At 38.5% G+C, this 17,666-nt stretch overlaps 1 protein-coding gene across 1 annotated transcript in view; it reads left to right on the forward strand.

Annotated features, from left to right (window-relative positions):
* Positions 1 to 2,077: 2,077 nt before the first annotated feature.
* nell2a (neural EGFL like 2a) overlaps positions 2,078 to 17,666 on the forward strand; it is a 92,537-nt gene continuing 76,948 nt past the window's right edge. Inside the window, exons 1-5 of the mRNA XM_017484633.3 lie at positions 2,078 to 2,491; positions 2,668 to 2,802; positions 11,602 to 11,752; positions 16,980 to 17,153; positions 17,347 to 17,443. Coding sequence (XP_017340122.1) covers positions 2,440 to 2,491; positions 2,668 to 2,802; positions 11,602 to 11,752; positions 16,980 to 17,153; positions 17,347 to 17,443 — 609 coding nt within the window. The 5' untranslated portion in view covers positions 2,078 to 2,439. The remainder of the gene's footprint in view (positions 2,492 to 2,667; positions 2,803 to 11,601; positions 11,753 to 16,979; positions 17,154 to 17,346; positions 17,444 to 17,666) is intronic.

Here is a 17,666-nt window from a genome sequence, read left to right on the forward strand (position 1 = left end):
TACACCCCAAAGCACAGGAGAACGTACAAACACAGTAACAGGGTGGAGGCAGGATTTGAACCACCAACCCTGGAGGTGCAAGGTAAACGTGCTAATCACTAAACCACCATGCTCCCTGGACATGATCCGATCTGATGTCAACCTGGAAATTGTTCTTCCAAGGACATTTGGTCCAGAGGAGAAGGTTAACCAACATAAGTCTAGATAAACCAGAGTACACAAGACTCTCAGAGCTGTAAGGTGATACTCCCCCACAAACCAGCCTGGTTACTCAAGTGTTTCCACACCACACACAAACCAGCCTGACACCCAAAAGGTTGGTGCAATGCCTGGCACCTCCAGCAACCCAGAACACCTAGTGTTCTCCCTGGGACACCTTCTTACATTAGGCCCTTGGACTTGTCCCCACATTAGCTCCAAACTCTAAACAGTACTTTACATTCCCACTTTGTGCAACCTGGCAGACAGTTTAAGGAAACAATCAGACAAGTCAAACAGAAAAAAATGTGTGTTGGTTCTCAGTTTTTCATTTTGATATATCCACAAAAAAAATCCATATATTCATGTGCACACCAGTGCTCTCCAACTCTTACCTCATATGACTGGAATTGAACTGGCCTATAGTGACTAATAGCACTGAATCATGTTAGGCTTCAAGGGGTGAAATTGATTGTAAGCTGGTTTCTATTTATTTTATGCCGCCCTGTAAATAATGTAATGTAAAATATAAATTTGATATAAAAATATACTTGAAATAAAGTTTGTGTAAAATCCTTTTAAGACAGTCACTTATTGACCCAAGGTCTAGTAATTAGTAATATTTTTGTTTTCAGGAAAATGTTCTATTGTGTTTTCTAAAACCAGGTTTCCAGAACAATCAGAAAAAAAAACATTAACAGAATTCAAGCACAAGAAAAACAGTAGTGATTATAAAGGTACAGTACTGACCTATAATGGGAGACAGACCGAGGACAAAATGATGAGACTAAGTACTATAAATCAGATAGACGTCAAACATGTACGTGTGTTCAAGTACACAACAGCGCAATTAAATTGTATACAAAAGCTTTATGAGTGACACATATATTCTAGATAAGGTGATGTTTAATAAAAGTAAATTGTTGACAAATGCAGCATACATGTAAAAAAAGGATACATTCTTTTATAAGTTTATGCCAGTTTTTAATAGAGAGACTTTGTCACTCACCCAGCACGTTGTCAAAATGTTATACAGTCTTTTGATCTTTTTTGTTTAAGAGTATTACAAGTGCCCAAAATATTTAGAAAAGGGATTTTCCATAACATCAGCCGAGCTCATTTTCATAATATAAATAATATTGTGAGAAATCAATTTTCTGCTCAATGCCCCAATAAATACATATGCACATACACTATATGGCCAAAGGTTTGTACACACCTGACCATCACACCAATACGTATGTGGTTCTTCCCCAAACTGTTGCCACAAAATTGTAAGCACACAGTTGTCTAGGATGTCTTTGTATCCTTTAGCATTACAATTTCCCTTCACTGGAACTAAGAGGTGCAAACATGTTCCAGCATCACAATGTCCCTGTGCACAAAGTGAGGTCTAGGAAGACATGTTTTGCCGAGGTTGGAGTGGATGAACTCGAGTGTCCTGCACAGATCCCTGACCTCAACCCCACTGAACACCTTTGAGATGAACTGGAACGCTGACTTCACCCCAGACCTCGTCTCTCAACATTACTGCCTGACCTCAATAATGCTCTTGTAGCTGAATGGGCAAAAATCCCCACAGCCACGCTCCAGAATCCAGTGAAAATCCTTTTCAGAAGAGATAACAGTAAAGAGGGGACTAAATCTGGAATGGGTTGTTCAACAAGCATATGTGGGTGTGCTGTCAGGTGTCCAGGAACATGTAGTAAGCCATATAGTGGATGCATAATGTTACTGCTGTACATCAGACTTTAACGGAAGAGTTGAGGTGTGTCAAACACCGGGACACCAGTAGGGGGACTCAGTTCTCTCTCTCTCTCTCTCTCTCTCTCTCTCTCTCTCTCTCTTTCTCTCTCTCCTGGTCTCTCCTCTTGGATTAGGGTAGGGAACGATTCAGAAAACTGCTCTCCTTCAGTTCACATTCCCACGTGTGTAGAGCAGTCTAGTTTCTGTTGCGGATAGCACATTCTGCCATTGGAGGGGTTTATTATTATTATTATTATTATTATTATTATTATTATTATTATTAGTTTTTATTATTATTATTATTATTATTATTAGTTTTTATTATTATTATTATTATAGTTTAGTGCCTCGAAGCTGATGTTGCCCTGATGCGGTGCTCAACAGCTCGGGATGTATAAGGCTGCACTGCGTTAAACCACGCGGACCGCTGCTTCTGCGCAAAACGCCTCATTTTTTGGGAAGAGAAATAAAAACATGGACTAAATTCCATCCACCATGGCTTTATTACAGTTCCTGGTTGCGTTCGGACTACTTTTCGTCTCCTTAGGTAGGTAGACATGGTGTTAATGTGCGTTTTGTGGCGAGACAGGTGATGCTCATAGGCTATCCAAAAGGTAGCCACAAAGGAACTTAATTCAAACGGAGCTTTCTAGTAGTTCTTTGAGGAAATCCACTATTTAAGAGCAGTGGTGAGGTGCTGATGTTTTTGTGTTGGGCTTGCAGTTGCAGTTGCAGGGTTTGGTGTGGATCCTGCGCTGCGCATCAGTGTGTTCCAAGATTTCAGCCCTGGAGAGCAGTATGAGGGAGTTTCACAGGTGCAGGGCTTCAGTGATGAGTCCAGAGCCTTCCTGTTTCAAGGTAACACCAAACCTTGTATGCTGTTTCTTTCTTTCTTTCTTTCTTTCTTTCTTTCTTTCTTTCTTTCTTTCTTTCTTTGAGCCTTGAAATATATAGGGATCTACATGCATTACTTAAAGCTTGTTCAAGCTCATTACAATCAATCCATCAGCTAACAAAGGAAACCAAAACAATTTTTTTGCACATCTTAAAAATGAGTTACAGCACACAAAACCATGTCCTACAGGCTTCCATAGAGCACTGAACAAGACAGCGGGTCTGCTTTTTGAAGCACAATATACTGACAATGCTGTGGTGCATGTCATCCAATAGTTCTGCTGTTATTTCCATGCTATGATCAAACTTGATTTAAGAACCAAAACAACAGAACAGAAGAGAAGAAGTGTATATGTAGCAACTCACTTAAGACTTATTTTATTTCTTGTACTATTTTGTTCTTTTAACACAGTGAGTAGTGATGCACTTCCTGGACATGATTTAACAGTGCATCACTACACACAGTGTTAAAAGATCGAAGTTGAGCAAGAAATAAAATAAGTCTTAAGTGAGTTGATGGAAAAGACAAGGAGGTTGGTTTATCTACCAACACACTTAATAATATTATATTGCTTGTGCTGTTTTCAATTCAGTTCAATTCAATTTGATTTGCATGGCATTTTAACAATGGACATTGCGACAAAGGAGCTTTACAGAAATGTATACATTCAGGATATACATTTAAAATTTATCCCTAATGAGCAAGCCAGAGGCTGAAGGTGGCAAGGAAATGAAAGGAGGAAGAAACCTTGAGAGGAACCAGACTCAAAAAGGATCCCATCCTCATCTGGGTGACACTGGATGAATTAATTATAAATAATTCCCTTCTTAACCGTGTACTACATGGTCAAAAAGTGCAGTTGTGTAACCAGGAAATTCATAACCAGGAAACTTGAGTACAGAGCTGTTCATGCCAGTTGTAGTCCTAAGCCATCATCACAAATCTGTTCATATCACATTTATAAGGCAGTGGTGGCTTAGCGGTTAAGGCTCTGAGTTACTGATTGGAAGGTTGTGGGTTCAAGCCCCAGTACTACCAAGCTGCTGCTATTGCCTCTTGAGCAAGGCCCTTAACCCTCTCTGCTCCAGGGGCACTGTATCATGTCTGACCCCGGCTTCCTGACAGGCTGGGGTATGTGAAGAAAAGAATTTCACTGTGTTCTATTGTATATGTGACCAATAACAACTCATCATATCAGTTGCAGTTCAAAGTCAACTTCATGGTTTTTAAGTTGTACCATCCTCAGTGTTATGTTCTTTTAACACTATGAGTAGTGATGCACTATTAAAACATGTCCAGGGATTGCAAAAGGTATAATTCCAAATAATTGTGGTTTGTATGTTCAAATACTAAAAGTACTATAATTCATACAAGACCATACATACCGTACAAAAAGAACATACTTTGAACAAAATGGATGCTAGTATATGCTCTGTGGAAGCATGTGGGAGAGTTTTGCATCATATCTTACTTTAAATGCAGGCATTTTGCACACACACACACACACACACACACACACACACACACACAAACATCATTTTTAATAAATAATTTTAAGCACCTTGGTATGTGGAGAGTTTTTTAAAAGATCATTATTCTTTACTATGTCCAGGGTGTCAGACTCCAGTCCTGCAAGGCCATGGCACAGTTTAATATTCTGTCTCATCCAATACACCAGATCCAGATCATATGCTAATGACCAAGACCTTCAGAGGAGAGAAAATAGACATTCCTGTAGGGTTTTGGCCTTTCAGGACTGGCGTCTGACTCCCCTGATTTAACTCTTGCTAAAGCAACAAAAATCAACACAATTTCATTAAGCAGTTATGAATTTATGGAAAAATACCATACAGTCTGATATTTTAAACATAAACATATGTATAGTTTTATTTTTATTTGGTCTTTTGGATAAGATGAAAACATTGAGCTGCTTTTGGAAATGTCTAACCTGGTTTGAGGACACTTTTAGAGGATCTTGGACATTACAAAACATGCACAGTATCTCATTTTGAGATAGTTATTGCAATACTCTGATTTTGTCTGCCCATAATCATTTCTGTATTAATTTAAATGCATGTTTAGAGTCATTATATTATTGAAATATTCAGTAGCCATGTCTTAAACTCCAAGACCACAGTGCGTGATTTCAGTTGTAGGCTCAGTGACACTTGGGTAAGTTCAGGCACTGCATTTTGTGATTTGTTGTCTGGAAAGGTTTTTTTTTCATGCTAGTCCTACAAACATCTGACTGTGATGGAGATGGTGTTTCATAGCTGAATTTAAACTTGGCAACCCGAAGAATGCAGTTCTAAAACTGCTGTCCTAGGGCTTTTCCTCCTCACAGTGTTTTAGGAGAACAATATTGTTTAAAATAATATTTTTATTAGAGGAAAATGAAGCATTTTTCCAGTTGAATTTTAATAATTTTGTGTAATGTTTATTTGATCCAATTATTTTTTGCAGATCTTGAAAGATGCCAATAATTGTGTAGTTTTCTTTCCTGCACCACAATAAATCATATAGCTGGACTGCAAATGTACTGTATGTAACACATCATCAGTATGCTCATTACTGTTTTTTGAGGAGGCTAATATTCTTGCAGCGTGGAGGGACTTGGGCCCTATGGAGCCGCATTCAAACAAAAGACTGTGTTTCTGTGTGACAGGGCAGACACGAGAGAAAAAAAAGCAATATAGTAACATTAACTTTAAAAGAATACACAACAGCCTGTTATCTTATTTTGTGATGTGTATCGCAGTGGCCTATTTATACATGTAGTGCATCTGATGTCTATTCTTGGTAATGTTCAATAGTAAAGATGAAGATATTTGAGCATTTCTTTAAAAACCTGGTGATAGACCCAGAAAATTGTAACCAAAAAGCTGGGTTACTGTATACCCCCTGTATGATACTCTTTACTAATGTACAGTTCCGCACATTTTTTTAAAAAGTACACGCATATGTAATTTTCCAGTTGAATAAATGTATTTTACGTCAATGGACAAAGATTATATTGTAGCATTCCACTATTGGAAATGGACTACCTTTCTGTAAATATTCTCTCTTTCTGTCCTTTGTCTTTGCTTCCTTCGCTCTCCTTCTATCTGTATCTCTCCAGCCTTCGCTCGCACCTTTTTTTCATCTTGCTCTGTCTCTCTAGAGCAAGACTCACATACAAACCAGCTCTTACTTCCCACATACAAATACACTAATACACACCACCTACACCTATTCCGCAAAACAAGCTTGATATGTAAATGCACCAACGGGTGTTGCTCTGACTGACATTTAGATAGGCCCGAGGGACTGATGGGATAAAATTAGAGAGCCTCAGCCATGTATACCTCTCCTAATTGGGACAAGTGGAATGAATGCAGGAGGAAAGAAGCTGAACTGAGAGGAGTGTAAACTGTCATGTTGTTAGGACTGTCAGCATTTGGTTATGTATGAAAAACAGAAGTGCCAAACTGTGGTCAGGGAGGAGGAAAGCCCTAAAGAGATTTATTTTCCTTCTTCTAACACACAAAATCGAGCACAAGGAAAAAGCCTTGCTAATTAGCTGATGAGGTAAATAAACTGTGTTAAGTGAGGTAGAATGTTAAACTCTGCAGTCTGACATCTCTGAATTAAAAGCATCCTCAAATGTCAGATGCTTTATCTGCTGCTTTTTCATTCTGTATTTTGTTGCGCACCAAGGAGCCTCCATATGGACATGTCTTAGTTTTATAAGCTTCACTCCACTGACGTTCAAGAAAACAACTTTCTACAGGATGCTGATTTGCAGCATTTGGTCTATATTGTTTCAGGCATATCTGCAGTTGTATCCGATTGTGTATGACAGCCGAGAGCATTGGGCAGTTTTTTTTTTTACACAGTTTATAGTCACACTCTCTTCTTCCTGTAAGTTCTTCGTCCAAGGACAAAGACATCCTCTTTACCCTTACAGGCCATCACAGGACAGTCAGTCAGAGTCTGCTGTTCAAAGTGCCATCCCAGCAGATTTGAAGGTGCCCTTTGGTGTGGGATTCATGATAGTTGCAGCCAAATAGCTGCACTGATAAAGCCGGGGTTTTAAGACTGCAGCAGCAGTCTGAATGCGTGTGATGGCCGGATGGAGTGTCTGCCGAGGGTTTTTCATTTGGATAATCAAGCTGAATATGGCGGTTCCTCCATATGTTACTCATATTGCCCAAGGGAAGGTGTGTGTAATAACAGTTTTTAGCTTTGTAGGCGTCCTTGGAATCTAGGATAAGGGTTGGCATAGATTATGCTGCTCTTTTTCAGTGGATAGTTTAACAGTAACTGACACCTAACTAGTTTGACTGGGAAATCCTTCATATATGTGTATCAGAAGTTTAGTTTAAATAATTCATAATATTAATACTAATACTGTCATTTTTCCCCCATCCAAATAGCACAGAACCCCCCCCCCCTTCATTTTCCCAATATATTTAATATTTTATACAGTGGGTTTACATATTTCTAGATTAATTAGCTTCTAGGAACTAGTCAGGTGTTGTATTACTTCACCATATGGTTCATAGTTTATTCAAAACACACCTTTAAGAATTAAACAGCACTTTTTAGTTTTTTGTGCATACATTTATTCCGTGATTTCTTGCTGTACGCCTTGTTTTCTTGTTTTTAGTTGCATTTAGTTGCCTTTTTGTATGAACTGAAAATGTCAATGAAAGTAATTATTATTGTTGTTGTTGTTGTTCTTCTTCTTCTTATTATTCTCCTTATTATTATTACAAAAAGAATAACAGCTGCAAGATAACTGGATAGGCTGGGTTACTTTGTAAATACATATCAATACGTAATTCTTTACTTTTTTTCATTGCTTTGTTCTAAACCATAAAAGCAATCACCTGTGAATAGGATTAGAATGTCGATTTGTTGTCTAAATCGTAGTTTCCCATGAATCCTATCGATAACCCCTGTGTTGCGTTTCTATGAATTATTCTGCAGATGCTTCCAGATGTCTCAGCTATATTATAGAAAGAAGTCTAAATGGATTTCTTTGTAATACTCTGGATTATGATAGGCTTTAGGAATGTAATTACATCCATAATTATGAAGGAATATTGCTTAAAGCATTGAAGCTGCTTTATTTTAGAATTTAGAGTGTCTTGTTTTCTGCTGAGAGAAATGATACAGCCTAACTGATTGACCATATGAGCAGTGAGCGCTGTGAGCTTTTGTCTCTGGCTTTTCTCAGTGGCATATGAAGCATCTCCTATTGAGAGCAGGTGGTCACCTTCTGTAGTCGCTTGCCAATACCTAATCGGCCTGCATATCGTGCAGTGAAAATATTGATTTAACCTTGGTGAGGCCGACCAGCAAGAGAAAGAGCGTTTCATAGCATGGGCCGTCACAGAAAAGGATTCATCCATCTGTACATCTTCAGTTTCCCTCTTTTTTGTCATGTTACTGAGATAATTGACCAATCTCTTGGACTGGGAGCGGTTGAAGGGTCTGAAACATATGGGAGGAACTGTTTCTATGGATACAGTCATTTTTGGATGCACTTTGGAAATCCTGAGCAGCTGGACCCCTGTCTCCCCCACTGTCCTCTATTCTTCCTGCTCTCCCCCTGTGAAGACCCTGTGGTTCTGTGTAAACATGAAAGGTTCCTCTTTTCGAAAGCTGAAGATGGTTCTCTAAAGGCAGAAATGCAGGCAGACTAAAGCCTTGGTGGATTTAAATTGAACAACAGTCCTTGTATTTAAGTATATTACACACATTCAGTTAACAGTTTGGTCTTTTCTTCAATAACACATAGATAGTATCATTTAATTCTGTTTAAAAGAGTCCCTTCTTTTTCATCTTTCATGCTGAGATGCCTCCTACTACTACTTTGGTCACTATCATAACAGGCAGGAGAGCACCTCCCAATGATCTTGGGTCCATGGATATTAAAGTCAACTGTCACCTAGCTGAACTGTTGTCAGAATGTGTCATTAAAGTGCCAGTAAAGTCTGAAAAATAACTACTATGGTTTCAATTACGATTCATAGACTCCCTCTCCTCAGCTTTAAATCCACTGCTTCTTTTCTTGGCTAGGCAACCTCCTTGTATCTAGAGATTCACTCATGGGTTTTTAGCAAAAAAGCATTCCAAAACCCCCAAAATAACTACGGTACTGCTATATTTACCTGTAAATGATTATAAAAGACTATGTTATAGTGTTCAATGTGCTTCAGCCATGCTCTTTAGGCTCAATAGTGCTGAAGACAGTAAATAGTGTTATAAATGTATTGTTTGCTGCTGTTGTGTGGCACCAAGGCTCTTTCTATTCTCACTTTCTTTCTTTCAGTGCCAGTCTTTTAAATTTTTTTGTATTGTGCGTTATGTTAATTGGATCCCCTCGCCATCTGGAACAGCATGAGTATTGCTGAAGAGATGGCGCTGTTGTAGTGGGCTGCCTGGATCTCAAAAGTGTGTCACGGCTTCCCTCAGTTGCCACAGTGAACCCTTTGATGTGATCACGTCTGAGGAACCTGATAATTTATTGATGCCTCCATTAGAGTGGCAGTGCCTCTGCTCAGTATTACTGGGAACGAGGCTAAGTTCAGGAGGGAGGCAAGGAAAAACCTAAACAAAATCTCTCTGCTCCCTTCTTGCATGAGAAACCTCTAGCACCTAATCCCATCTGGATGTATTCTGAAGTTCAAGAATTTCATAAAGTGAAAATCAGTAATGTACAAGTGACCGCAAATAAATGACTGCTGCCTTAATGTACAGTCCTTGTAAACCTGAGTCCGCTTATGTACATTGGAATTAATGGAAGAAAAACAGCAATATGTGTCAGCATGTGGTGTTTGTCCTGTGGTGTTGTCATAAATATATTAAAAACAGCCGCCTTGACGCCTATGCTATTTTATAAGTTAGTTGTTACTTGTAAGATAGTTATGAAGAAACCTGTAAATAAATAGTTTGTGGCTGGCTTCAGAGACAGCAATTCCGTGTCATTGGGGAAAATAGAATGAATATTCTATGACCACTCCAGACAAAATAAAATAAAAATAATTACATATACCTAATTTATCCACAAAGCACTTTGTCTCCCTCTTGGTGAGCTCCACTGCCATTATTTTACAGGCAGGCTGATGCATGGAATTATGGGATAGAAGAAGAAGAAGAAGAAGAAGAAGAAGAAGAAGATGACTTTATTTGTCACATATACACCAATCAGCCATAACATTAAAACCTCTGACAGGTGACGTGAATAGCATTGATTATCTTGTTACAATGGCACTTGTCAAGGGTTGGGATATATTAGACAGCAAATTGAAGTTGATGTGTTGGAAGAAGGAAAAATGCAAGGCAAGCTGGCAGGCTCAGTATGATGGTCTGTGCAATGTTCTTCTGGGAATCCTTGGGTCTTGACATTCCTGTGGATGTTACTTTAACATGTACCACCTACCTAAATATTGTTGAAGACCAAGTACACCCCTTCATGGCAACGGTATTCAACAATGGCAGTGGCCTCATTCAGCAGACACTGCCACACTGCACAATTGTTCAGGAATGGTTTGAGGAACATGTCAAAGAGTACAAGGTGTTGATTTGGCCTCCAAATTCCCCAGATCTCAATCTGATCAAACATCTGAGGGATGTGCTGGATAAACCAGTCCGATCCATGGAGGCCCCACCTTGTAACCTACAGAACTTACAGGATCTTCTAACGTCTTGGTGCCAGACACCACAGCACACCTTCAGAGGTTTTGTGGAATCCATGCCTCAACGGGTCAGAGCTTGACGGTTTTTGGGATACAAGGTGGGCCTACCCAATATTAGGCAGGTGGTTTTAATGTTATGGCTGATATTTTACAGCACAGTGAAATTCTTTTCTTCACATATCCCAGCTTGTTAGGAAGTTAGAAAGGAAGGCTATATGTCAGAGGGCAACATTCCGTGCCTTTTGACATATATTCAGACATTCAGACATGATTTGATGCCTTCTTGTCTCCAAATACAACCTTAAAAGGCAGCATGGTTTATGTTTCAGACACAACCATACAGTGCTCTCCACTAATATCGGCACCCATAGTATATATCAGCAAAGAAGGCTATGAAAAATTGTCTTTATTGTTTAACCTTTTGTGATTTAAAAAAAAAAAAAAGATCAAAAGGATCAAAAGGTTAAACAATAAAGACAATTTTTCACAGCCTTCTTTGCTCATATTTACAAAGGATTCCAGTTCCAGCTACAAATAACTTTTTAAAAGCAATCAGCATTTCTTTTACCTCATAACCATAAATGCTAATTATTTCCACTGTGAATTACATTTAGTCAACTATAAATCTTTTCTTAACACACCAAATAAATGCATTTGTGACGATTCACAAAACATTTAGTGGGTTGAACCCATTTAGAAATATTTTGTTTTATTGTTTAATAGCATGTTTCTACATTTTTTGATGTTCAAATAGTTTGCATATTCTTTCAATGAATTTTTTATTTTTTTCTGAAAAACAGCTCAAAGAAGAGTCTCTTGTATTTATATTCTGTGGCCCCTACCTCCCAAGTACATTAAAAAATAAATCCATGCTGCATCTTGTTTACCACATACCCGACCTTCATATCTCCCTGATGTTATTTTCGTAGTTTTAAATAATCTGAAACTCTAAAACCACTAGATGACCTCTTAAACATATTGTCTGCAGAGACACATTTACTAAAGTTCATGCACACATTTTCCAAGCTGTCTGAATTGAGTCTGTACTTTACCCTAATGTTCCTTGGCTCTTGGCAGGCTCCTCCAGGAATCTGAAGGTACCCGAAGAGACGACTCAGACTATGCTGCAGAAGCTGAGAGGCAGAACTGAGTTTACCATGGCTGTGACTGTGAAACAGAAGCTGCTCAACTCTGGAGCCATCTTCTCAATCCACCATGCAGAACAGAGGTAATGCAGGAGCTTCTCACTCCTCAACAAGTAGCAATTATTTATTTAGCTATCAAATAATTATTATCACATACATACATCTGCCAGTTCCACTCCAGGGCAGAAAAATGGCTGGTTAATGTAATTTTTAATATTCTGGTTAAGGAAATGATATTCTTTATTGGCTAGTGTGTATTGTATAGACTAGAAATATGAACCTGAAATATGTGTCAGGATAATGTGAGGGTGCGGTATATAATTTATGTATGGAGAACAATACAGCAGGGTTAGAAAGCAAGTCCTCCTATTGAATACTTCTTAACAATTGAGAAAGCTTATTTCCCATTGTAGAGCAGTATGTAGTACAGTGATTATCTCTCTCTCTTCCTCTCTCTCTTTCTCTCTCTCTCTCTCTCTCTCTCTCTCTCTCTCCCTGCTGTGTTGTTCTCTAGCCTACACTCCTCATCAGGACTTTTCTCTCTGCACAGTGATCATTTTTCTGTACCCAAAAGGCTGATTAGAATTTTTTATTTCCTCCAAGTCTAGGCTAGAATTACCACTCAGCAGACTCTACTCAGGCTTGACACTAGAACACTGTTCTGATCTGACTTTCCTAGTCTGCTAATTCTATTCAAACTCTCCATAGAGGTGTTCTTTTTTCTAAACTATTAGTTACCGGTATCAAAACCCACATAAATTATGTTACGTGATGATAGAATAAAATGTTTTTCATTAATAACAATATTATATATGGTTAATACGGGGCAGCATGGTGGTGCAGTGGGTAGTGTTGCTGTCTCACATCTCTAAGGCTCCCAGTTTGTTTCAGAGCTAGGGTTGCTCTTTGTATTAGGTTTTGTACATGGGTTCTCCCCATGTCCACACAGGTTAAGTCTGGGTTCTCTGGTTAAGAACATGTGTAGTGCAAATTTGTTTGTGAGATGGACTTGCTTGGATCCATCCAGAGTGGATTCCTGCTTCGTACCTTGTGTTCCTGGATAAGCACTAGATCCACCATGACCCTGATCAGGATAAAGCAGTTACTGAAGTTGAACGAATGAAGGAACATGTTAACCCTTTCTAGCAGTGCACTGGCATTCTGAAATCAACTTATCAGACATGTTCAATCAGTATAAACAAATGAATTATTTTATTGCTGCAAGTCTGTTATAAGATTAGTCAGGACACTGTTGGGTTTCTGTAAGTAGAGTATTGTGACTCTGTGTTTAAATGCTGGTGAGCAGGGATATGGGAAAGGGGCAGGGTGTGAACTCTGTGCTGGACAAACAATTTACACCTCTCCACAACAACATTGCTACATAGATAAAACAGACTGTACAGCTAAACCTTTTTTTTAAAAAAAAAAAATTATTATTATTATAGTATTATTATAGTAAAACACTGTACACAACTGCCACAATAAAATGATAACATTTAAATCTAGTAGGCTAGTTAAAAAAAAAAGAAAACAGAAATACGTATGAAATACTACATACTACACAAGTCCTGAGTGTCTACCATTATATGAGCCATTAACCACCACTACTGTGGAGTGTGACATGTCAAATAAATTCAATGCTGAACTTGGGCACCCCAAAACAGGTGGAAATGACATTTTATGTCCTCTTTTTTGTGTAAAATGAGTTTAAAAAATTTTAAAAAAAACTTTTTTCATCTTACGAACAATGCACAAATTATATTTGAGTGTGTTGTATATATTATGTATATCAGTGTGTTGAAATGTTAAAATATAACCCTAGGCCTTAAGATGAATAACTCAATAATAAACTGGGCCTTTAAGAGCGTAAATGCTTGTGAAATGAAGAGTGTTTTCTTTTTTTAAACCAGAAACTGTGTGAATGCTTATTATATGCACTGCTATGAAAAAAAATAGACTAAGCACTAAGCACAGATGCAGAATTCGACATGAACAAACAACAGTAGTATAACCTTTATCACTGCTATGCCAGCAGTGCTGCATTCATGGAAGTTAGTAAATAAAGATGTTTAAAAAAGATGGTGTTAAACTACACTTATTACTATAGCACTGTTGGATTGTCAAACCTGATTGGTCAGATGTTGAGTAATTATTTTTTATAGTAGCAGCTCTGACAGTTGTTCCAGCTAGGGTTCAAATGACAGGTTAAATTTCATGCGCTCCAATCTTATTTCTATAGTTATACAGTGATGTGTATGGCAGATGCTTCACATAATCAAAAATAAACAAATAAATAGATTAAAAAACATTTTGTCCTTTAACAAAGAAATTGTTTATTTAACATTAATCGAAGGAGTCTGTAGTGTCAGCACTTAACGCTTTGCAGAAGGCTTAGCGCTTTGCAGTTTCTTGGGAACATGACAAGCTGCGTTTTTTTGTCTTAATAACTTCAAGAGAAAGAAGAAAGTGAGGCTGGAGAGCGAATGACTGCTTATACCCGCTTTAACATCAGTAACAAACAGGAATGAAATTTACGGTTCAAAAGCATGACGTGTCATTCATTAATACATTAAAGGAGCCAAACATTACACCACAGTGTAGATTTTCTTTAACAGTGTGCTTGCTGTGTTTCGTTCCTTTGCTATGCATTGCTGATAAAGCAGGCATAAACGTCCACGACACCCCGTTGCTACACAACGCTAACTCCTGTAGTAATATGTCTCTTTGTAGTCAGATTTAAGCTGGCAGAAAATGCAATGCAAAAAGAAAAATAACTCATTAGATCTGGTGTGTAGATAAATCAACACTCGCCTGTCAGTAATTGGCTTCTCTCGAATAATGCTCTTAAGAGTAGTCTTGAGAGAGAGAGCTAAAAATTGCTGGTCTGCACAGGCAGCGCAGCTGATGACTATGTTGGCAGGTTTTTCCATTAATGTCACTCCTCTTACTGAATCTCAATAGAGCAACTCGGATGTAATGCTGCTGAAGAACAACATGTGAGGCGTTTTTAGAGAATTGATGTGTTTTTCATTCAGCTCACATAAATGCATCTTTTGAGCGTGATAGTGTCAGCAGTTTATTTTATGAAGCTTTGAGTAAATTCTTTTTTTTGAAATGTGCACATGTTCAGCTTCACTTAAAAGCTAAAAAGCAGCATAACGTATTAATTCACTTTCACAGCAGTGTCAGTGGTGAGGACTGAAGTCTACCGGCATGGACTGTAAATCTCTTGGGCTGTTATTACACTACATGGCATATCTAGGAAGGAGATAGACACATTTATTGTCATTAAAGGAGAATGTGATGTCCTCCAGCTGCTTGCTGCGCCCCAGGGACACATGTCCAGTCCCCTGCTTCTGCAGATAGCGTAAAATATGCAGCATACTGTATATTCACTTCCCTACTAGCCTGTCTATGATTTTTATGATTTTGTTATAGTATTTGGCTGTCTGTTTTTGCTTATCTTTCAAATATATATATAGAATTAGAATTGTTTATAATAAATCTCTAACTAAACAATTTAATTCCTGCTCCATACAAGCTCCAAGTATTTACTGACTTTTCAGGAATTTCTGTTTGTAGTCAAATTGTTTCTTACCTTGACTCTTACAGGACGTACGTTACACACCTCCCTTTTTCTGATCCATCATCAAATATTAAATATCATAAAATTTAAAAGTATTGAAAAACGAGAAAGTTCTTCTCAACCTTCAAAACCTTTTGCTGAGCAGTGTACAAATGTTTACCATAGACTCATCATGCTTGTTATATCTAAATTGCCACTAGGTGTGAATGAGTGTGCAAATGGGTGTGTGGCTCCAAATCCACTATGACTGAGATCAGGGTGTGAATTACTGGGGAGATGGGGGGGTGGTTGACCCCCCTAACTAAGGCTTAATCCCCCGTGAAGGAAGTCAAAGCAAGATGTAGGGGGGGAGGGAGGTCTTGAAATTTTCACAAACTACTAAGTTTTTAATACTGAAAGATAGTTCGCATTGCTCAGACTATCTGAAAAGAAAATGTCAATATCAATTTGAGCACCTCTAAAATGGGTCATACTATTGTCAATGCATGAGCGTGCCCAGTAGCCTAAATGTGGGAAATACCACATAATCGTGCACTCAATCGGCTGAATTCAACGGAGATAGCACGGGAGATACCGTGAGTGTTTGAAAGACACTTTTTCTTGGAAAATAAATGTTGTAAATCTAAATATAGTTGTATCTCAAGCATAAATATCCTCCACAGTTCATCAAAATGAAATTGTCACTTTAAGCCTAGAGTGTGAATGAAGCAAACTGATAAAATACTGTTCATTAAAATAGCATACAACTCTGAATTTATGCGACTCTAAACAAATAATTTACGACCACAAAAATGTCAAGTAGACTATATACATTACTCACAGCGTGTATTTCAACTGGTGCCAATGCTCGCACATGGAAGTTACATCCTTTACCATAAGTGTACAGGTGTTCCTAATGAAGTAGTCTGTGAGTGTATAGTATGGTATGGGATGCTGCAATGGAAATCCAGCTGAATTTATTTAATTTGGATCGCATGATGAATGAAAGCTTGCCTTCATGCCTTCTCCATCAACGCTGCAGTTTACATTGCATTACATCCTGTTCAATTATCACGTTCCCACATGCATATTAGTCTCAAGCAGGCCTGACAAATGTAACTAATTTATATCTCCTGCATTGTACAGTTTTACAAATTTTGAATAAAATGTGTGATTTTTAGAGTGCTTTTAATGAGGGAGAAATGTACAGTGTTGGCTGAATGGTTAAAGTTTTGGGTTACTGATTAGAAGGTTGGCGGTTCATGCCCCAGCACCGCCAAGCTGCTGTTAAGGGCCCTTAAGCAAGGCCCTTAACCCTCTCTGCTCCAGGGGCACCATATCGTGGCTGACCCTGTGCTCTGACCCCAACTTCCTAACAAGCTGGGATATGGGAAGAAAACAATTTCACTGTGCTCTATGTGACAAATAAAGGCTTCTCCTTCTTCTTTACTAGAAATGCCATAATTAGAATTGACTCATTGGTGAATTACATGGAGTTTTTGCATTTCACTATAGAATTACAAGTTTTCTTTGTAGTTGTCCAGTATATGTTGTTTAACATCCAAACAAGATTTTCTAATAGTCATGTTGAAGTGCTTTTTTAGTGGCTATTTGTGTGTGGTTGTTGAAAGCCAATGTGTCTTTGTAATTCAAAGGCTTTGTTATTTAGGCTCTCTTCAACTGTCATTTTTTTTTTTTTAGAATGCATTAAAATCCTAGACCTAAAAAGTTGTCTTTGACTGCAGGTTTTTAGAGCTGGAGAGCAGCGGGCAGAAGAGCGAGGTGCGTCTCCATTTCCTGGCCAAAGGACGACAGATACACACCGAGATCTTCCCCTACTTGCTCGCAGACAACCAGTGGCACAAAGTTTCAGTGGCCATCAGCGCATCTCACGTCACTCTTTATGTGGACTGCAACAGGTACGTACATAGATCACACCTTCCCCAGGCAGGACCTGCTACTAAACTATACTCTCATAAGGTTGTTGTTCATGTATCTGGAGCTCTCCTTAAGGATGTGTTCCATATTATTACGCTAACATTGTGATTAGATGGTTTATCTTGTACTGAGAAGAACAGTTAGGGAATTTGAATCGTCCTTGTTCCTTTGCAGAATCTATGAGCGGGTGGTGGCTATGCCTCTCATGGACATCCCGGAAGATGCATCGTTCTGGATCGGACAAAGGAACAGTGCACACGGCCTATTCAAGGTAATTTTGTCTTATCTGTGTTGAGTAAAAGGTTTAATTATTACTCCAATAGTTTGGCATACACCCCGTTATTCAACCTTTAAAACATCCATCTCTCTATCAGATGGAAAGAAAGGATTTCAGTCGTGCAGCCGCAGCTTTTGAAGTCGATTCCATTTCTCAGCTGCCCGTCTCTACAGTGATAAATGAGTCTATCACACCACCATGCAGACTTTCAACCATT

This window comes from Ictalurus punctatus, chromosome 14, assembly GCF_001660625.3.
Source record: "Ictalurus punctatus breed USDA103 chromosome 14, Coco_2.0, whole genome shotgun sequence".
NCBI lineage: Eukaryota > Metazoa > Chordata > Actinopteri > Siluriformes > Ictaluridae > Ictalurus > Ictalurus punctatus.